Source organism: Drosophila takahashii, chromosome 2R (genome assembly GCF_030179915.1).
Source record: "Drosophila takahashii strain IR98-3 E-12201 chromosome 2R, DtakHiC1v2, whole genome shotgun sequence".
Lineage (NCBI taxonomy): Eukaryota > Metazoa > Arthropoda > Insecta > Diptera > Drosophilidae > Drosophila > Drosophila takahashii.
In genome coordinates, this window is record NC_091679.1 from 39,616,223 (window position 1) to 39,636,290 (window position 20,068).

Here is a 20,068-nt window from a genome sequence, read left to right on the forward strand (position 1 = left end):
GTATAATTTAAGAATAATAGACGTAAATAAGTAGATGCTATTTTATTTTTTGTACCCTTTGGCTATCTTTTTGCATTAATAAATCATTCATGTTTAATACTTAGATGGATCTAAAAACTTATACAAAAATCCGTCGTCTTCCCAACAACCTTCATTTGATGCTCTGCTGACCATTAAATTACTGACTGTCCTTTTGCTCTGCGTCTATCGAAAATGAGAAAACTTTACTAAGTCATTGTCAAATTGAATGGATTTCAGATTTGCTTGCTTCAGATTTTAGCCCCCCTTCAATATCCTCATCACTATGCATATTAACGGCGGCAACAACAATGGGAATTTTGCATATTAATGCCGGGGAGAACTCATCAAAAATACAGAAACTCAACTCACCCAAAGAACTTTGGCGCCCACGCGCATTCATGAGCTTTTAGAGATTGTGAGCACAAAAAAAAAAGAAAATCCGCTGATGCTATTCAAGGGTATTATGCAATTTTCTTAAAATACACACATATATAAAAATATATAGTTGGACCCAACACATGTAAGGCGATGAAGAAAGCAATGGAGGATAGCGGAAGATATATCTGACAGGTGCATTAACGAAGTTTCCAGACACCGAAGGCCCTTCTGATAAAAAATGATGTGAGTGGGAAAGCAATTTGCTTGATTATGTAGAACAGTGCAGGGAGTTCAGGGAAGAAAGTGGGATGAAAGTCGGGGAAAGTGGGGAGCATAAATCGCTGACGCTTGACGCCAAAGCAGATTTGTCGCATAAGTCATGTCAAATTACGAGGACTCCAGGGGAACAGACAGCCGGCGGGAAAAAAGGGAAGGCTTGCCGCCAAAAGCGGCGAAGAAAATCTGAAAAATTACATTCAATTAAAGGTAAAAGGCAAAACCTTACGTTGACATTTTTCCTTGTTCAACGATAGCTTTTTTCTGGGTTTTTATAATTTTTTCAAAAGAACCACAATTGGATTGTTAAAATATTACACATTTTCTCGTAACAATGATAAAATAAGGAATGATCTTTCTTCGAACTTTAGTTACAAAGCATTCCCTGAATTTATTAACATGTTGAGTAAACATATAAATATTTTACTATTTACCATAATTATTTCGTCAACTCATGTGAAATATACACTTTGCTCTTATAATATTCCAAGGACCACAATCGATGACGATTCACAAAAATATCAAATAATATGCGTCGACTGTACAAAGGTTAACGATGATTGCCAAATTTCTTCAACGGGTTATTCATGCGATATCACAAAAATTCAGCCCCGCTTGCAATATACTAAGAGACCTCATTATTTCTCCGACTTAGATAAATGCATTCCGCAGGGAGTGGATCTTCTCTGCCATGAGGGTAAATTATTAGTAGCACCTTTTAATAACATTAAGTTTAGTTTTCAATTTGTAGAGCCCTATTTCCATCATGCTGCCGTTTGGTCTCCCACTTTTGGTTGCCAACTTGTTGTTCACATAAAAAATATCCTGCTTGTGGATTGTGAAGATATTAAGAGTGTTTGTCCGTGCGCTAAAAATAATTCGTATGGAAAATGCACAGCCTGTTTGTCAGTACTCATTATCATGTATTTAGTTCTATCTATAATTATATAACTATTTAAGTACTTTAAAAATTAATAGATTACTGAAATAGTTATATAATTATAATTAATATACTAGAACCAAAATTGTTAGAGAAAATAAAATACTTTCATAATATATGATCGAAGCGATCCATGAAATCATTGTTTTTTAGATTTTAAATAGAAAATGCTACAAAAATATTTTACAAAATCATGTTTAATTCAAGAGTTACTTTAATACTCCTATTGAGTCCATTGATCACGTACGCTTTAACATATAATGGCACAATGTGTATTGATTGCACGCAGGAAAACAAGGATAAATGCCACATTTCAAAAACCGGATACGAGTGCTTTGACCGGACGAGTCGAATTTATGATGAGGATGTTGATTCATTCTTTGGTTTAAATCGAAATCCTCCAAGTACTTTTGATTTGGATACATGCATTCCGCCGGAATTGGACATTCCGTGCATTCAGAGTATGATCAATTTATGAAAATATAATTTTTATGTTGCTCCAACTGAATTCTTTTAAAATTGCAGAAGAAAACTTTAAATATGTCGTCGTTTGGTCTAGTGAAATTGGATGCCAACTGGTACAAAGGGATTACGACGACAAGGAGTTGTGTTTCACTGCCAGACAAGTTTGTCCGTGCGATGAAGATGAAAACGGAACAGTTGGAATCAACGAATTGAGCATAATTATAAGCATATTCTACCTACCACTAATATTGGTTCTTAAGCTTTACATGCTCAATTTAAATTACTAAATGGCATCTGTATAATCATTATCAACTTTTACAAGTCTGCTAGTTTTTAGGTCCCTCAAAAAATAATTTTAAATTTATAAATTTGCATCCTGTCTTTAATAGAGTAATATTGAAAGACTTGAACACCTTAAACAACTTCAATTAACTCTAAAATGTTGAAAACTACGATAGAAAACTGTCATGAATTTTATATCCTAACATGTAAATCTGCATTAAAATTCGAAGTATTTTTTAAACCAAATGTGCAGAATATATTCCGCCTTGAACTCTGAGGAGGTATGACAACGGATTCTAAGGATGTTAGTATGGGTACGGATTCTGATACTTCAATTAGTAACAATTAAGATGTTCATATGCATTCCTGTGAGATTGCACACTAAAGGTATTAATTATACAGATAATTACCAGTAAATTACAGTTGTATATTTTTCCTGAACCTTGAATCAAATAAAAACACCTCTTAACGAGGTAAAAAACTAGTGACGACCGCACCTTCAACATACAAAAGTTCTGATATCAACATTTGTGACGAAAAATTATTACACTCGTCATTAAATAGACTTTCTAATATTTTCTCATTCGGCCCGCCCTAGCAAACTATTCCAGCCTTTTTCCCCTTACAGGCATTTTCTATTGCAGCGTGACGAATGAGAAAAGATTAGAAAGTCTATTTAATGACGAGTGTAATAATTTTTCGTCACAAATGTTGATATCAGAACTTTTGTATGTTGAAGGTGCGGTCGTCACTAGTTTTTTACCTCGTTAAGAGGTGTTTTTATTTGATATCAGAAGTTTTTGTTTGTTTACATTTGCTCTCATAGGAGCTAATATATACATTTAAATTTAAATTGGTCAATCATAATTTTTAAACTATTGTATTTTAACAAATTAAGTTAAAAAGGCGTTGAAGTATTTCAAAATACCTTTTAAACGAGGTATAGTACATGTCTGTACCTTTAGTAGTGTAGAACTTACAAACTAACGAAATTTAGCTATTTTTAGCTTTTTCCCGCTAAAGTAGCGGCTTTTTCCAAAAGTCGTAGAACAAAAGATTCCTATATGGAACTCTTAAGTGCAAATTTACTGATTCCATGACCCTAAAGTACAGTTCGGATACCCTCCCACAAAATTCAATACTCAGGGAGCGTTAATTGTTCGAGCTGGCAAAAGTGGCTATTTTCGAATAAAAATAACTTTTAAACGTGACTTTTTACAGTAATGTGTTATATACCAAAATTTAAGGAATCTCAAGGGCTATACAGTTTAAGGTTTTAAAGAAAATCGTTAGAGCCGTTTTTGAAAAAAATAAAAAAAAGCTAAAAAAAAAGTTTTAAAAAATTGTCTTTTGTTCATATTTTTTTAAGTATTACATTTACACAAATTGCATATAGAAGGCGTTTATAGCATTTAAAAATACCTTTCAAACGAGATGCAGCACAAGCCTGTAGCTTTAGTAGTATAGAAGTTACGGCTTTCCGAATTTTAGCTACTTATAGCTGTTTTCCCGCTAAACTAGCGGGTTTTTCCAAAAGTGGTAGAACAAAAGTTTTTTATATCGATGTGATGAACGTCATATCAAATTTTCAGAACTTAAAAAACATATTTTGGACAAGTGGACAAGTGGACAAACAGAATTAAATTTTCATTTTGGGAAGAAGAAGAAAATCTTATTTTGGCTACACTGAGAAAACTTGAGAACGAAAAAATCAAGAACGAATGTTCTTGATTTCAGTATTTTGTCTTCTCACTTTTTTTAGCACAAACGTTCTTGAAATCAAGAATAAAACCATTCTTGATCTGGCTTTTTGAGAATACATCGTTCTCGATTTCGTTTATCAAGCATGAACGTTATTGAAATCGTCCCCAAGCATTCTTAAAATCGTTCTCAACTTCGTCTCAGAGATGAAAAAAAATGAGAGAGATAAAAAATGAGAGAGACATTCTCTCTGGAATTTTTCGGCAAGCTACCGAAGTTCACTTCGGCTCTCGTCAAATGCTCGTTTTTTTCGGCCAGTGAAGCGGAGTACGCACGCGGACGACACACGTTTAAAGAACCTTCCAGAGGAACTAGATATTTGGAGTGCGCTCCCCTTCCTCAAACGTAAGTATTAATAAATACCTTAGTGTAATAATAAAAATAAGCTATATAATAAATAAATACTTCGAATTTGTATGTTTGTGAAAAAAAGTGACGCCACGCTAAATGCATCTATGTATGTATACATCATATGTGTGTTTATGCAGGAGCGTGCTTGCGCTTGTAAGGTTCTGTTCTAAAAAAGTAATATGAAATAATACTTTAACTATTTTTAGGCGCTGGAGTGTCTTCATGGACAAGGAGATCAATGAGGCGATTCCGCCAATTGGTTTACGTATTGTGTTCCGGGAGAAGCTGTTCGCAAAACTCGAAAGTATGTATATATATAAATAATATACAATTTGTATTATTTATTGTTATTTAAACTATATATAAATTTTGCAGTTTGTGGGACGTAATCAGGCAAAGAGCGAGAAACAAACATCGCTGATTGGTATCGATCCACCTAGAGGAGGTAGCACGCTTGGCAAGGTACATTTTAAAATTATAAAACTTTATATTTATTGTACGTTTTATGTATGTTACTTAAATTTATTCGTACTTACTTAATAATGATAAGATTGCTGTTAGACTTAAATATGTTTAGTTATAAGTAATTTGTAACTGTGTTATATCTATAATAATAAATAGAAAATTAATATAATAAAAAAAAGTGAATATATGAAATTTTTAATTTTTCTGAAAAATTCCTTTTTGGATCAAGAGTGGAACATTCTTGAAATCGAGAACGCCTATTCTTGAAATCAAGAACGCCTATGCTTGAATCCAAGAATTTGTCTTCTTGAAACCAAGAATACGTTCTTCTTGGTAAGAGAGAAATTATTAAACCCGAGAACGATTTACTCTTGGAACCAAGAACGCCTATTCTTGAAACCAAGAACTCCTATGCTTGAATCCAAGAATGTTTCTTCTTGAATCCAAGAAGACTCATACTGAAATCAAGAATACTTATTTTCAAAAAAGTAGTCTCAAATCAAGAACACTCGTTCTTGATTTTAGTAAAACCGTTCTTGGCTCACTTTTGAGCACGGAAATACTGAAATCAAGAACGTTGAGAACGGTTTTTTTTCTCGGTGTATAACTTTTGAACGGAGAGTCGGATTTTGACAAATGACCCCTCATTCGACGGGTATTTTCAAAAGGAATACAACTAAAACATTGCGAGGGGGCATTTATCCCCACCGGCCCCAACAGCTCCAAATTTCGAAATTTTCACTTTTTCACTTTCACCGCTCTCTCTCCCAAGCCAATTGATTTTCTTAAAGTCTTGGTATGCAATCCTGTTAGTTTTCGCAATACCTTTCGATAGGTGTATTATTCATTATGATCGGACCATCACAGTAGATTTTCATTTCTTCGTGTATATATAGTAGTCGCCTTCGCACACTCTCCTGGTGCGCTTCGTCACTACATGGACTGCCGTCCATAGTGATTTAATTTAATTAATTTCGGAAATTTAACTTTTCCCAAAGCAAGTTAAAGTAATACTTCAACTTTCTATAAAATTCCTTTCCACAACTTTAACTAAACACTCTTCAAGGTGACGAGTTCATTGCTGACAACCATTTCTATAACTTCATTTGCACCATTAATTCGGCCAACGAAAACGACCCAAGTTTTTGGCCCGAGGAACATTTCAAATCATCTGACCATGATTGAAAAGTCACCGCTCCTTGTGTGCTCATCCCAGAATTTTCGACTCGGCCGCTAAACGAAATCCATTGGCATTGCAAATGCCTTTGGCCCAAGTGTCGTGCCATTTAAATGAGCTTGTCAAGTCGGATTTCAGCACATTAATCACCACGCACATCCAAAAGATACACAGATATACATACAAAAGAGATAAATATACAGGGACTAAAGGGGGCGGAGCCGAGACTCCGGTTAATGGCAAAAAGGATGGGGCGTGGCAGCTATTAGCACGATGACGGAGGCTAAACAAATTACTTGCGGACCCAATGACAGCTAGAAACAATTTCTGGCCACTTCGCCGGCGACAATCAACGTCTTTTGCAAGTTTATTGGATGGGGGGATTGGGGAAAGGGGATTGGGGTCATCGTCATAGCAGCTATCTCCATCTACACTTACCTGTCGTACTCGCGGTTGTCCTCGTCGCAGCGATTATCCTGCAGCTCCCGCCAACTCTTCCCGTGGCGACAGGTGGTGACCAGGACCATGTCGCGACCGTTGTGCAAATGGAAGAGCGAGTTGCGCGTCTCCGAACCGATGCCGTGCACGTAGCTGCAAAAATTAAGCAAAACGGTGGCTTTTAGTGGTGAGAGGTCAACGGAATTTAAAGGTATTTCGTGAAATTTTAATTTAAAAGAGGGGAAAAATAACATCGTTTTACTGGAGTTTTTATTAGCCGTTTCTATAAACATTATTTTACTGCTAAACTCAAGGTCTTTGTTGGTTATCTACAACTTAATGTTTGATTAACATTTTATCATATTCGCTTTTTATTGGATTCTAAAATTTCAACTGGTAGTTAAGCCTAGTACTGAGTACGACGAAAACTGCCAGCTAAACATAGGAGTAAGCGAGAGGCAAATAGGTAGCTAACGCCTTTAGCCGGGGACTTTTTCCACCTCGGTACTCAGTTGAGCTAAGGAAACAGTAAGGAAATACCAAAAAAATACTAGATTTAGCGGATGAATTCCGATGAACGCCTTTAGCCGCGGACCAAAGAATAAAAAATTTAATCTTTGGCTGTGTTTGTGCAATACATATTGCCATTCCAATAGCGAATTTAAAGCTTGCGACCCAGGCCGGCTCAACGTTTTGTAATATTTTAAAATTGGCGCCAGTTGATTTGTTGGCTGAGAGTAAGACCGTGCTACATGCATTGCGGATGAACTCCAAAAACTTTGGCCACACTAAAAGATTAATATTTTTCGACTAGTAAAACTCTTAGCCAAACTGAGTACTAGGCTTTAAAACAGTCTCATAAGCTAAGCTTGAGAACTTCTATATATGAACAATAGAAATCTTTAATTGCATACTTTTAGGATTATGAAATAAATAAAATTTAAAACAAGTGAATGGCTAATGCTAAAGTTGATAGTTTAAATATTATTATAATAAAATACCTACAAAAATATGAGCTATAAAAAATTTTAAATCAAATTAAAAGACTTTTACTTTCACATTTTTTGTATACTTATAAATAGAAAATGTATGCAAAATATATAGGACTGATGTTTAACTTTAACTTGTATTTGTTTTGAGAAGAGGTATCTTTAAAAATAGTTGCTTTCCACTAGTGCAACCATGCTTTATGGCCGACTATCACAGATATGGCCTCTGTGTATTTTCCTGCTCCCCCGGACATTTCACCTAAGCTCCGATTTTATTTGCCTTACATCGCCATCGCAATCGCAATCGGGAAATGCTTACACAAACACAAAAGCGAATGTGGCAGTGGCAGTTGGATTAAACTGCTCCGATTGTTCTTCAGTTGGCATAAACAGCGGCGTCAAAATCAATTGCAATAAACCTAGACCAACCGCAGGAAGGGAAGAGGAGGGACGATGGGATGATTCCGCTTAGATACGGCCAGAAATCTGAGCTGACCGTCAGCAGAGCAGCAATTGAAACAAAAGATGAACATTGCGACAGCGACACTAACAATGAAAGTCTCACACATACGGATACTCGGATACACGCACAACCACAAACAGGAGAGCACCCACACAAACACACTCGGCAACGGACTGTAAACGTTTTCAAGTGTATGGCTAAGCAAAATGGCAGCCATACAATGCACTTAGAAAAATAATTTATTAAAAAAATAAAAAAAACTATAAAAACCCAATTATTGAAAAATTATATTTAATAGATCTTAAATATTCTAAGTTTGTTTAATTAATTTTAAATTAACAGATCCTCTTAATTATCTTAAATGAATATAAAGAATTTAATTATTTCTTAATTAGTAAATCTCCCTATTAAATCTGTGTAAAAACATAAACTAATCCCTAAATCTCTATTTTCTTTGAAACATATTCACTCTATTTTTTTCTGAGTGTTTCAAGGAAGCTTTCGCATCAGCAGTCGAGCAGAAAAGGAGAAGCTTCTGGTGGAAAAAAAGAAACGAGTAGAATCCAGTGAGCAGGATAAGACTGTGCGGTTGTGTGTATGTGCAATTTCCTTCTGCTTGGCTTGCAGTTGAGCAAATTTCATACACAATGAGCCACGGCGGTGGTGCTCCACTTCACCTCTGCACCACCGAACTATCCATCCAGCCAAAAAGAAAACTAGACTAAACCAAACCAAACCAAACTCGGCCACACAGCAGATTGGGCAGCGCTGATTTCCGTTGTCCGACAACTGGGAGTATCCTTACTCCTTGCAGAAAAGCAAGGAACGTCTGCCTTCGATTCCTGGAATCCAAAGACGAAAGGACGGAAGGAGGACAAGGGGAGAGCGGCAGCTAAGCCATAAGTTATTTGATTTAATCAGCGTGTCGCTGCCGGCGGCGAATTCTGAGGTTACGGCTCCAGAATCGAAATGAAACACAATGTGTGCGTATCAATGGGCAGGGAAAACCACAAGCAACCACAATAAAAGTGAGGAAAAAAAATTGGGTCACTTCGATAGTAGTAGATTTATTTGCTTAAAGCACACCGAAATAAAATTCATTTCTTTATAAATAAACAACAGTATTTTTGCTTCAAAAAAAGGTGATTTAATAAGAGAAAATTCCAAATTAAAGGAAGCAAAAATTTAATTAAATTCCGCAATAATCAAAAATTACTACGAAAAATATTTTAAAGCCAAATTTTATACAATTAATATTTTTGAACTTTTTAGTTCCCCATCTAAAATATTTAAAAACACATTAAAATCTTCATTGTAAAAAAGTCAATTACTCCGAAATATTCCCACAAAAGAATTGCTTATTCACGGGAAAAAAAACCTAAATCTTTTCAAATTCCATCAATTCATTTGGAAATCAAATTGAAAACCAATTTGCCGCCATGGGACACGCTAATGATACGAATAAATTGATACAACAATTTATTTGTCAATTTATTTCCATAACAAATTTGATTGAATATGACAGCCGCGGCAGTAGAACCAACAACAACAACCCATCATCAATGGCCATGCAAGTGAATTGAAGGCCCGAAAAAACGAGATTGGCAAGGGACGAGCACATTTTATGTGGCATCAGGGATTCTGCAGATACTCGCTTTTTGTCGTGCGTCGTGTAAATTAATTTAGGACGCTGGCAGATGTACAAAGCGCAGAGACAGAGAGAGATGGCGGCCACATTAATATAAATTAAGTACAGGGCCTGGCAATAGCGGCTAAAAAAATGCTTTCAGCTCCCATTACCAACCGGCTATGGTCTGTTCTAATCTAATTTATGCCCTAAATGGCTCACTGGCCTGGAGTATCCGGGTATCTGGAGGTGGAAAAGGTCCATCCAAGAATTTAAAGGAGACATTACGTTGGTCCAATCGAGAAAATTAAGGGATGTCATATAAAAACCGGAGAACCATTGGTAAATTATTTACATTTGTCGAAATACTAGTTTAAAGTTAAAGAAGTTGTAATACATTTCATTCAAAAAAAAAATAAAAAAGAGCCTGAAAAGAAAGTTTGTAGAAATAAGATTAAAAACTCCTTTAAAATCAAATTAAAATACATTTCAGTATATATTTTCTGACTAAACGATTTAATTAAGAAACCGTAGAAAAAACAGACATATTTTACATATGGTTTAAGCGACAATTACTCCCCAACCGCAAAAAAATCGTGTATAAAATAAAAGTATATAACACACACCGTATTGACTTATGGTTTAACTTTAATCTCCCACTCTTTATTCGCAGCTATTGATAAAATGGTTTTCACCGGGGAAAAAACTCCCCATTCATAGCAAAAGAATGCCCTGAAATGGGTCAATTAAATATTGATTGGGCCGGGTCTGCAGGCCACAGCCGAAAAAAAGGAAAGGAGGAGCAGGATGAAGCCGGCCGGAGGGCAGAGGACCAAAAGCTGTCATCGCCAGTGCGACTCCAATGACAATAAAGTGCAATAACCAGACGGCGAAGGGACCATTGAACCGTTGGAACCTAGTGGAGTCCTGCGCTCCTGACCACTAATCCAAACATAATCTAAAATAATTGAGTATGCCCAGGACGCGAAGCTTTTTTCCCACCGCCCCCTCTTCTGTCCACTCTGAATAATTTATGCGCGCATTAAATAAGCTTAAAATGTGTGCGGGCCATGCTTTTTCTTTTAGTGTGCGAATAGAATGGGGGTTTCTGGGTATCTGGGTATCTAGTATCTGTGGGGCCCGCGGCCATTGTCTGCCACACTTCGGCTTACATGGGTTAATGCCTGGAACGGAATGGAACGGGACCCTTGTGCGTTGCCAAGAGGCTATGGCTTATGACATAAGTTTATGTTTTCCCTCACTGCAAAAAAAATCCCCACCGACCCAATCTCCTAGTTGTCGCCTTCGCGGCCAAATCGCCTGGGGTTATGCAGCATTTGCTCCGAACCGAAGCTTATCTATGCAACTTCAAAGCTTTTGTGATGGCCCCAGTCACATTCACATGAGCTCACAATCCATGGATGGCGAGCTAAGAAAACGTGGCGTATGCGCAATATCTGCAGCTCCTTCTTTTGTGTGTCTCGACCATAAAATGGTGTCGCAAAACTGCAACGAGACCGGAGTAGCAAAAAAAAAAGAGAAAAGAAACCGGAACAACAGAAGTGCTCCTGGCTTTAAATCAGTGCACGGCAACAGAAACAAGGACATCAGGGCATCACCGAGGAAGCTGAGACTCCAGGAAAATGCGGGAAAAAGAACGAAAGGTCGAAAGGGGGGGCATCGACCAGCGAACGTCAGGTAAATGCATTTTTACTCCAGCAAAATGAACGTAAATATAATTTTAAGTGCAGGAAGAAAAACAACAACAACAACGACAGCATCAATATCAACAAATTGGTTTACGCAAGAAAAATAAAAACAAAAAGCGGGGAGGACATGAAAATAAATATATTTTTAAAAGGTAAGTGCGGTCAGCTTTATGGAAATTTATAAGATTTTAAAAAAGTATTTAATTAAAGCGAGTTTAAGGCATTTATAAACTTTAAGCCAAGCTTAAATATCTAAATATTTTTACAGATTACAGATCCCATACTTTTTTTGTAGAGTTTCTGTTATATTTCAAAAGCCTGTTGTTTACATTGACTTTTCCTGCCCCATTTTCCCAACTTTCTGCAGTCAAACTGCAGCAACATCAGCTCATTGATGTCATCTGTAAATCCCAGCCCCTTTTGTTCCCTTTTTGGTTGTCTAATGTAAGCGACCATCGATCCGTATCAATCAGGGTCCGATTCTCGTCAAAGTTATTGCAGCTGGGCAATGCCTTTGTTATCCTTCGAGCTTCGGCTATCTGGCCTAAAGAGTGTCTATCCTAAGACCCGAAATGCGAATGTTATCAACGTTTTAGCTACACTCATAAAAATAAATTTCTAAATTTTGGAAATCTCGCCATTGAATCGGCCTACCTTTGAAAATAGAAAAAAAATTTCTTGTTATTAGAAAATTCGCCTTTGAATATAAAAAACCTTTCTTGATGGAAAAAATTCAAGAAATAATTTTTCTTAAAAATAGAAAAATGAAAATCTCATATGTTTGTTTTTGCCGTCGCAGCCCAAAAATTTGCTACAAATTTTAGGCCAAAAAAACCTTTGAATATATGGAAAAAATTACCCTAGAATATAAGAAAGTAGCCATTGACTTCCTTCGGCTTCCGAATGTTAGCGACAGAAAAAACGAAGTGGGACGAAGGGCCTACTCGGCCCGACTAATACCCGGCTACCGACTTCTCTGATCCCCCGAGCGTCAGTTGTGAAAAAAATTCGTGAGTGATGGACGTGATTTTCAAGCGGATAAGAGGTGAAGCCTTTTTCCGAATATTCAAAGGTATGTAAATATGTATATAATTTTTTGTATAGCGGGCGTACAATTGTATGTATGTAATTAAAGGATAAATTTCAAATCTCTTTACCAAGCGTATACCAATTTAGGTGAATTGTTTTTTAGCTAAGAGCTACGTACATACATACATTTGTACATAAATTTGTGGGTGTACAGTTCTATAATAACTTTATCTTATTACTCGCATTTTATTTATTTTTCAGAGTGAAAATACCTGCAGTTGCATCAGCCAAATAATTTGTTTGTCGAAGCTGTAATTTTGTTTTAAAACCTTCTAAGGTAAGAAAAATATGTTGTATTTGTTTGACATACTTATGTATGCATGTAAATATCTATGCATGTACGCGGCTCATCCGATCTGAAACCCGATTTTCAACCCTTTCATATTCTGCTCCTCTCTCTCGCTCGCTTGACCTACGCGACGCGACGTTTCTCTCTTCACCTTCTTAAAACTGACACGATCTGCCCTGCTTACATTCGGTCCATGGTGAAACTATACAAGGTGGTCTCGTCAGCTCTGCTGAGGACGTTAAATATGTTTACCTCTCTGTCTCTCTTAAGCGATAGAATGAGAAAGCTAGATAGAGACTGGCACAAATAACGTCCTCAAAAGAGGGCAGCTCTCGCGACGAGATCACCTTGTATAGTTCCACCATGATTCGGTCTCCCTTCGCGCAAAGGACTGTATGTAAATATATATGTATGTATGTACGTGCCTCTCCCGTGCCTCTCTCTCTCTGAAATTCGATTTTCAACCCTTCATTTTCTACCTGTCTTGCTCCTCTCTCTCGGTCGTCTGTCCAACGTGTTTGTATTTTGGCTATTATTAACATTACATTATTTCAAAAAAGTTGATTATCTAAAAACAAATCATTGATATCCCAATTTTTTTTTTTTTATAGATGAGGAAAGGCGAAGAAAATGGATCACCTTAGGTCATATGAAGTTCAACAGACATTGGGTAATAATAATGTTTTCTTGAGTCAAAAATGTGTTATTTAAAAATATTTAAATGTTAAGTGTTAAATGTTTTAAATGTAAATAAATATAATATGCAAAAGAAAAAACCAAGTTACATTTTATTTTTAGGGTTTCAGTGTTAATATAAAACTTCCTTTCGAGAAATATTATTTCTTAAATCAAGAAATAAAATTTCTTGAAATGAAATTTAAACAAGAAAGAATTTTTCTTGTTTAAAAGGTGCCTTTCTAAAAAACCCTTTCTTGTTTTAAGAAATTTAATTTCTTGAAACAAGAAACAAACCACCTTTGAAACAAGAATCGCCTTTCTTGTTTTAAGAAATATTTTTTCTTGTTTTTATGGTGGCTTTCTAAAAAACCCTTTCTTGTTTTTAGAAATTTAATTTCTTAAAACAAGAAATATTTTTTCTTGTTTTAATGGTGCCTTTCAAAAAAACCATTTCTTGAAACAAAGGTGAGGTCGCCTTTGGCAAAAATTCAAGAAAGAATTTTCTAGATTTTAAGGAAATTCTTCGATTTTTTTTTATGAGTGTACAAGTCGAGGGGGGGATTGGGATTGAAAGGGGGTGAGATGAAAAAATCTCTGGCACCGAGGCAAAATTCGAGCTCATACAATTTGCAGTTAGCTTTCGCCTTATGCTTGGCCAACTGATACAGGATACAGGCAGAGCCATCCCAGTTCTCCCTCTACAAACTCATATTCCCTGCAGGCATTTGTCGGCACTGAGAGAAAAATATCTTACAAATGAGGAATTTTGAGAAAGGCATTTTATAAGTATGAAGTAAAATATTAACAAGAAAATAAATGATTAAAAAATATTAAAAAAGAAATTTTTTTCCAGAAAAAGCTAATAATTTTGTAATATAAGTTTAAGTGTTTGAAATTTAAGCCTTTTTGCGAGTATTTAATGGATACATTAAAAATACTAAAATTTTAATAATTTGAAAAGAAATTTTTGTATTCAAATGTTAAGAATTTAAAGCTATTAATATAGTAAAATCGAATTCTAAATCAACTTTTATAATTTTAAAAGACATTTTCTCTCTCTGTGCGTGTGTGCTGGTTCATTGTTGTTGCGGCTTGTTTGGTTTTATTGTGTTTATATTTGGCTTAGGGCATCAATTTGCTTTTATGCAAGGACGACTACAACGACAAGGAGTTCAGGACTCCGGCTGTAAGCTAGCATTATCAGCAAAGTCAGGCTAGGCAGCAATAACACAAATATGTCTATATGCGTGTACTACGTAAGTTCAAACATACAAGTGGAGCATGTACAATGTTCTCGTGGGGAGAGAGGGCGGGCCAAAAGGGGGCGGAAGGGCATATTGCATTAGCTGCTACTACCACAATGTTGCATCGATTACATAATCCATTTACACAAATGGCATTTTAAATACATTATTGACTGAAGCGTGGAGCGCGTACTCTGAATAGGGTTTCAGCTTGCTCAACGTTGCGTATGCGTAATTTGCCGACTGCCAAAGAGCTGAGCAAACTCAAACGATGTGCATGGGCGGTAATATATACACATTTAATGTCCGTCCGCCTTGTTCTATTTAACAGATGTTTAATTAGTGCACAAATGCAATTATTGCAACTTGATAACTTCGTAAAGGCCAAGCTTAAGCGGCTTAAAATGGTTTACACATTGAAGTCTGATATTGTGATAACGCTAAAGCTCAGATTACCCATCGTTTAATTAAGCATTCCTGAAGTCTATTGATACGGCAAATTCTCAGACTATTTAATTATTTCCAGGCTTTAAAATCGCTTCAGCGTTGATTGAAATACAGATAAATGTCGAGTATTTAAATTAAAGAAAACCATTTAATTGTCACCAGCTTAATATTTCACTACAGCAGATTAAAATGAAATACTCAATATTTAATTTAATTAAATAACTATAAAAACACAGCAAGGGACTTAAAGACAATATTAATTTTGTTATATTTAAATCATCTTTTTAATAGTTTGCATAGGTTAAAAAACTCTATTTTAGAGATAAAACTATCCGAAAATTTATTGAAATTACTTATAAATTTCCAATAACTGTGTATAGAAATTTCACTTATGACCACTTGATTTCGTCCAAAAATATATCCCATTAAATACTTTTGCAGTTGACACACGTCTCTTGATAATGAGGCATTTGAGTTTGAAGTGGCGCCACCTGCCGCAGAGATATATGCATTCGAGTGGAGCACACTTTGTTCAAACAGAAAAAATATCTCAACAAACATCAACAGCATTACCATAGCCATCATTATAATGATGACGATGGGCAGAAAAGTGCACACACGCCACAAAGTCATTTACCGAACCGAATCGTTTGGCACGTTTCGGCCCACAGATGGCGTATTGATGATGATTATATATGTATGCACAACAATCGCATGAGGACGATGATGAGGATGCAATATATGGTGAGGCAATGCCTGGCATCGATAAATTGAAGTGCCTGCACTGCAAAGCAGAAGCCGAAAACGCTCATTAATAAATATTAAGTCATAATTAAACAGTTGCACTCTGGTTTGGTGCCTGGTGCAAATCGAAGCTTTTGATGAAATTTAACAAAATATTTAAAACTTCACGCCACCCGGTAGGCAGCTGCAAAATGCAGGCGAAATCAAGCAGCAAGAAAATGCACACGGAAACTAAAACTGAAACAGAAAAAAAAACGAATAGAAATGGAGAGTAGAAGAAGCCAAGGAAGGAAAACCAAGCAGCCAAGCAGCAGACAAAACCACAGGCACTAAAGATACCGAAAAGTAATGGAACTAATTGCCCGACGAAAGGCGGCCAGCCTATCAGTCAAAAGCCCATTGTTGTGCCCCACGAAAGTGAAAATGAAAATGGGAATGGAAATGCCAATGCCAAGCTCAAAGCCAAACTAGCTGCCCATAATAATTGGAGCAACGGCAACTTACAACTTGCAACCTGCAACCAGCAACTAGCAACAATATAAAAGCAAGTGCTTGGCGCGCAGGCGCCGACAGTTGAAATTCGCCAGCAGCCACGAAACGAGCTACTCTTAATTCGAAAATTGCTAAAAAATATTCAAATCGAGCTGCTATTGCGGTGGGAATATTCAAGTTTATTGGCCAACCAAACATGAGGAAGCATTGCGTAAGTAAGCCAGAAATGGATTACCAAGGAAGTGTGAACACATCAGTTAATTGACATTGTCAACCGATTTGCATCCGGTTGGATTTGGACTACTTCATCAACTCTCATAGATCAATTGGATTTGGCTGCTGTTGCTGCTAAAGCTGATTTTAATCAGAGGCGAGCAGCAGGCAGAGGATCACAGGTGAGTTGGAGTCCACTAAAATATTAATAAGTGGGCTTGAATAATTTACCGAAAAGAAACAATGTTTGACTAGTGTTAAAAAGTGTTCAAATTAAATTCAAAGCATAAAAGATATCTGTGATTAAGCCAACAAATTGGCTGTTACAAATTTATTTTTTTGGTACACTACCATGTTTTTAATCTTTTAATCCATTCACACCCATTTAAAGATAGATATCGTTTAATAGTCTACAAAAATTAAATACGTTTGAATTCGAAACTTTAGTAATTCAGTTAACCAGATGGCCACTTAAAATTTATTGCAGACACTTTTTATTTATATTATACGCCTTTTTTCTTTCATTATCACATTACTATATTTTCAATGAACCTGAAATCCTTTTACACCCATTTAGTGATTGATATATATCATGCCGTTTTAATAGTCTCAAAAAGAAAATACGTTTGAATTTGAAACATAAAAAAGTTCAAATATATTTCAGACACTTTTTATGTTATACGCTTTTTCTTTTATTACCATAGGCTTATAATGAACATCAAATCCTTTCACACCCATTTAAAGATTAATGTATATCATGTCGTTTTAATAGTTTTAACAGTAAACTTAGTTTGAATTCGATAGGTAAAAGAGTTCAGTGATTCAGATAACCAATTGGCCATAACAAATGTTTGAAATGTGAAACCGTAAATCATTTTAAACACGCCTTATATTACTCGCTGTTTTTCTTCAATCAACACATTTTATAGTCTCTTAATGAACCCCAAATCCTTTCTTATCCATTCAAAGATTGTTATAATCAGCTAATAAAACGAGTCAAATGAATTTCGCAACTTTTACTTTCACTTTTCGGCGCACAGAATCCAGCGTCGTTTTATGTGGCAAGAGATGAACAACTCGGTGATGGGCGGCGTGCTGGGACGGATGTTCAACGGAGCCCGGGCGATGAAGTCGATGTTCACGGACCTCATGCCGAGCACGGCGGGACATGGCCAAAAGTCCACCATGGACTTCCTGCCCACCGAGATGACGCGAGTGAAGTACATTATTCGCAATCCGCACAACAATAAGCCCATGAAGATCATCAAAATGCGACCGACGGCAAAGAAGGTGATTAAACTCCGGAGACCCATACCAAAACCGACTGTCACGGAATCCACGGTGATGATAGCTCACTCGGTGCACAATAATGATCATCGGATGAGGCTGTTGGAAAAGGAGCAGGAACTCATAGCCGAGGGAAAGGCGCCGATGACCAGCGATGAGGCGATAATGGAGAAGTACTTCAAGAAGCGACCAAGGGGAGGTTCCTCCTCCAACGAAGTGGTTTCCGGCAAGATCATGGAGTACCAGAGCTGGAAGCCTGTTTACAAGGCTGGCGAAACGCCCTCATCTTTTGTGACCCTCAGACCCCAGGCTTTGACTCATTTGCACACGGATATATCCTCCAGTGGGGATCATGAAATGTTGCCCAAACCCGAGAAGCTGGTGAGCTACGAATATGAGAGGGAGGAGGACGAAGAGGAGGCGGAGAACGAGGTGGCCAAGCAAATGGGTCACCGCTACGAGGTCACCGAGCATACGGGCGAGGCGAGTGGTGAAGTGGAGACCGTCGAGGCGGCGGTGGCCTCCATGGAGAGTGGCTTTGTGCCCAGTCAGGGAATGACTTTCAGGTCGCAGCATCATCATCATCATCAGCCATCCCCAGTGGTGGCCCCGCAACAACATCATAATCCCAGGCCCAGGAATCGCAGTCCCTCCAGCACCACTACTTCCACCACCAGCACCACAGAAGCACCCAACTACCCAGCTTCCTTCCTGAAGAAATTCCGCGAACGGGAGGCCACCACCACGCGGAGACCCCGCAAGCAGCAGCAGCAGCACAAGGAGCTCTATGTGATCCGTGAATCCGAGGACAGCACGGAGTTAAGCAGCACCACGCCACCATCCTTTGCGATGAGCAGCCTAAGGGCTCGCCTTCAGGATCAGCAGCGCCACCAGAAGCAGCAGCACAAACAGCAGCTGGAGGATGAGGAGCTGGAGGCCGCCCTCGTGGACGCCATGCACGGCGAGAAGTGGCCATCGGAGGTGGCCCACAGCGGCTTCCAGCTGGCCAGTCCCATTGGGCCAAGTGCCGTGGCCTTCGAGCAGCCGCTGGCCAAGGCGCCAAGGGGTCAGTACAAGCGGCAGACGCGCGATAATATCCGGCAACGTGGAACTGTCAAGTTTGGCGATAAACCCAACTACGACGAAGCCTGAGAGGATCGGCTTATGCAGTTAGCCACCAAAGAGCCAACGGCTGCAGTTAAGCTACACGGAGAGAAAAAAAAACAGCTAACCAAATTAAGTAGTTTTGTAGGCAAAGTCTACATTCTAAAGAAACTTTTGGCTTTTATTTATTTCTATATGACAAATCGAAACTTTTTATTCAGTACAAAAATGTACAAGTCAAAATTGTAACAAGTTTTATTTAAAGACTAGCTTAGAAAAACAAACACAATTTGTTACAAAATTACAAAATAAACTAGGAAAACTTTATTTAACAACTAAAAGATATGATTTATTATTTCTAGGGGTTCTTAATAGAGCTTAAAAGAGCTAAAGAATATAAAAAAAAAACGTTGAATTTATCAAATCGATATTGTGAAGATATCGAAAACATCGATAACTCTTAAGCCCTTCTTCTTAAACACAAAAAAACATTTATCACTATAATAAACCAACCCAATTGTTAACGGCACTTAAACTTTCTTTAATTGCCTTATCTAAGATTTAAGTTTATGGTTTTTCGCCAAGTAAAAGTCAGCTGAAAACATTTGAACAACAATTTCCCATCGAGTTGCATTTCATTTCGCGAGGCGGAGTCAATGCACCCATGGCACGCAATAATATGCAGCATGCCGCAACGGACATAAAACTCTGGAAATATTTTGACTTTTAATTAATGCCAGTTAGCGATTTTCCCTCGGATATATATATATCTAAGTGTGTGTGTGTTATCGCATTCCGCTTAGCAGCTTGCATTTGACAACTAATTTAAAAAGTTTACATGGCCGACAGCCTTGGGCCCTGAAATCGAGAGCATTGCGGCGAAGTGGGTTAAACCTGCTATAAATTCCAGAACAAAAGCCATAAGACACACTGTGCGACCGAGATGGGGATAGTGGGAAGGGGCAGAGAAAGAGAAAGAGATGGGACGAACAAAGAAAAGCGCATTTCCACTTTGAGTGCGGTTTTTAATCAACTAAAGCAGCGCCAACAACAAACTGCAACTGAATTAAAAAACTCAGAATGCCCACTAAAACCCGAGGAAGGGGATGAAAAATAGGGGGAAGGGGGATGGGGATTGG

The 20,068-nt window shown here is 37.4% G+C and overlaps 2 protein-coding genes and 3 long non-coding RNA genes across 5 annotated transcripts in view; 4 read left to right on the forward strand and 1 right to left on the reverse strand.

Moving 5' to 3' along the window:
* ttv (exostosin glycosyltransferase 1 ttv) overlaps positions 1–20,068 on the reverse strand; it is an 80,992-nt gene that overhangs the window by 34,258 nt on the left and 26,666 nt on the right. The window contains exon 2 of the mRNA XM_017142488.3: positions 6,555–6,707. Coding sequence (XP_016997977.2) covers positions 6,555–6,707 — 153 coding nt within the window. The remainder of the gene's footprint in view (positions 1–6,554; positions 6,708–20,068) is intronic.
* LOC138912713 (uncharacterized) lies at positions 1,047–2,076 on the forward strand. The gene is made up of 2 exons (XR_011418262.1): positions 1,047–1,372; positions 1,427–2,076. It is a non-coding gene; the product is annotated as an uncharacterized lncRNA (long non-coding RNA).
* LOC138912249 (uncharacterized) lies at positions 4,412–5,090 on the forward strand. Its single transcript, XR_011417753.1, has 3 exons — positions 4,412–4,468; positions 4,681–4,778; positions 4,850–5,090. It is a non-coding gene; the product is annotated as an uncharacterized lncRNA (long non-coding RNA).
* Positions 12,329–13,489, forward strand: LOC138912064 (uncharacterized). Its single transcript, XR_011417714.1, has 3 exons — positions 12,329–12,414; positions 12,633–12,708; positions 13,332–13,489. It is a non-coding gene; the product is annotated as an uncharacterized lncRNA (long non-coding RNA).
* LOC108058016 (uncharacterized) lies at positions 16,424–19,193 on the forward strand. Its single transcript, XM_017142492.3, has 3 exons — positions 16,424–16,536; positions 16,647–16,720; positions 17,579–19,193. The coding sequence occupies exons 1-3, from the start codon at positions 16,522–16,524 to the stop codon at positions 18,975–18,977; spliced, it is 1,488 nt and encodes a 495-aa protein (XP_016997981.2). The 5' UTR covers positions 16,424–16,521; the 3' UTR covers positions 18,978–19,193.

Coding starts and splice junctions, on each gene's coding strand:
- LOC108058016 (XM_017142492.3), top strand. Junction 16,721..17,578: donor CAGCAGGCAGAGGATCACAG/GTGAGTTGGAGT, acceptor TTCGGCGCACAG/AATCCAGCGTCGTTTTATGT.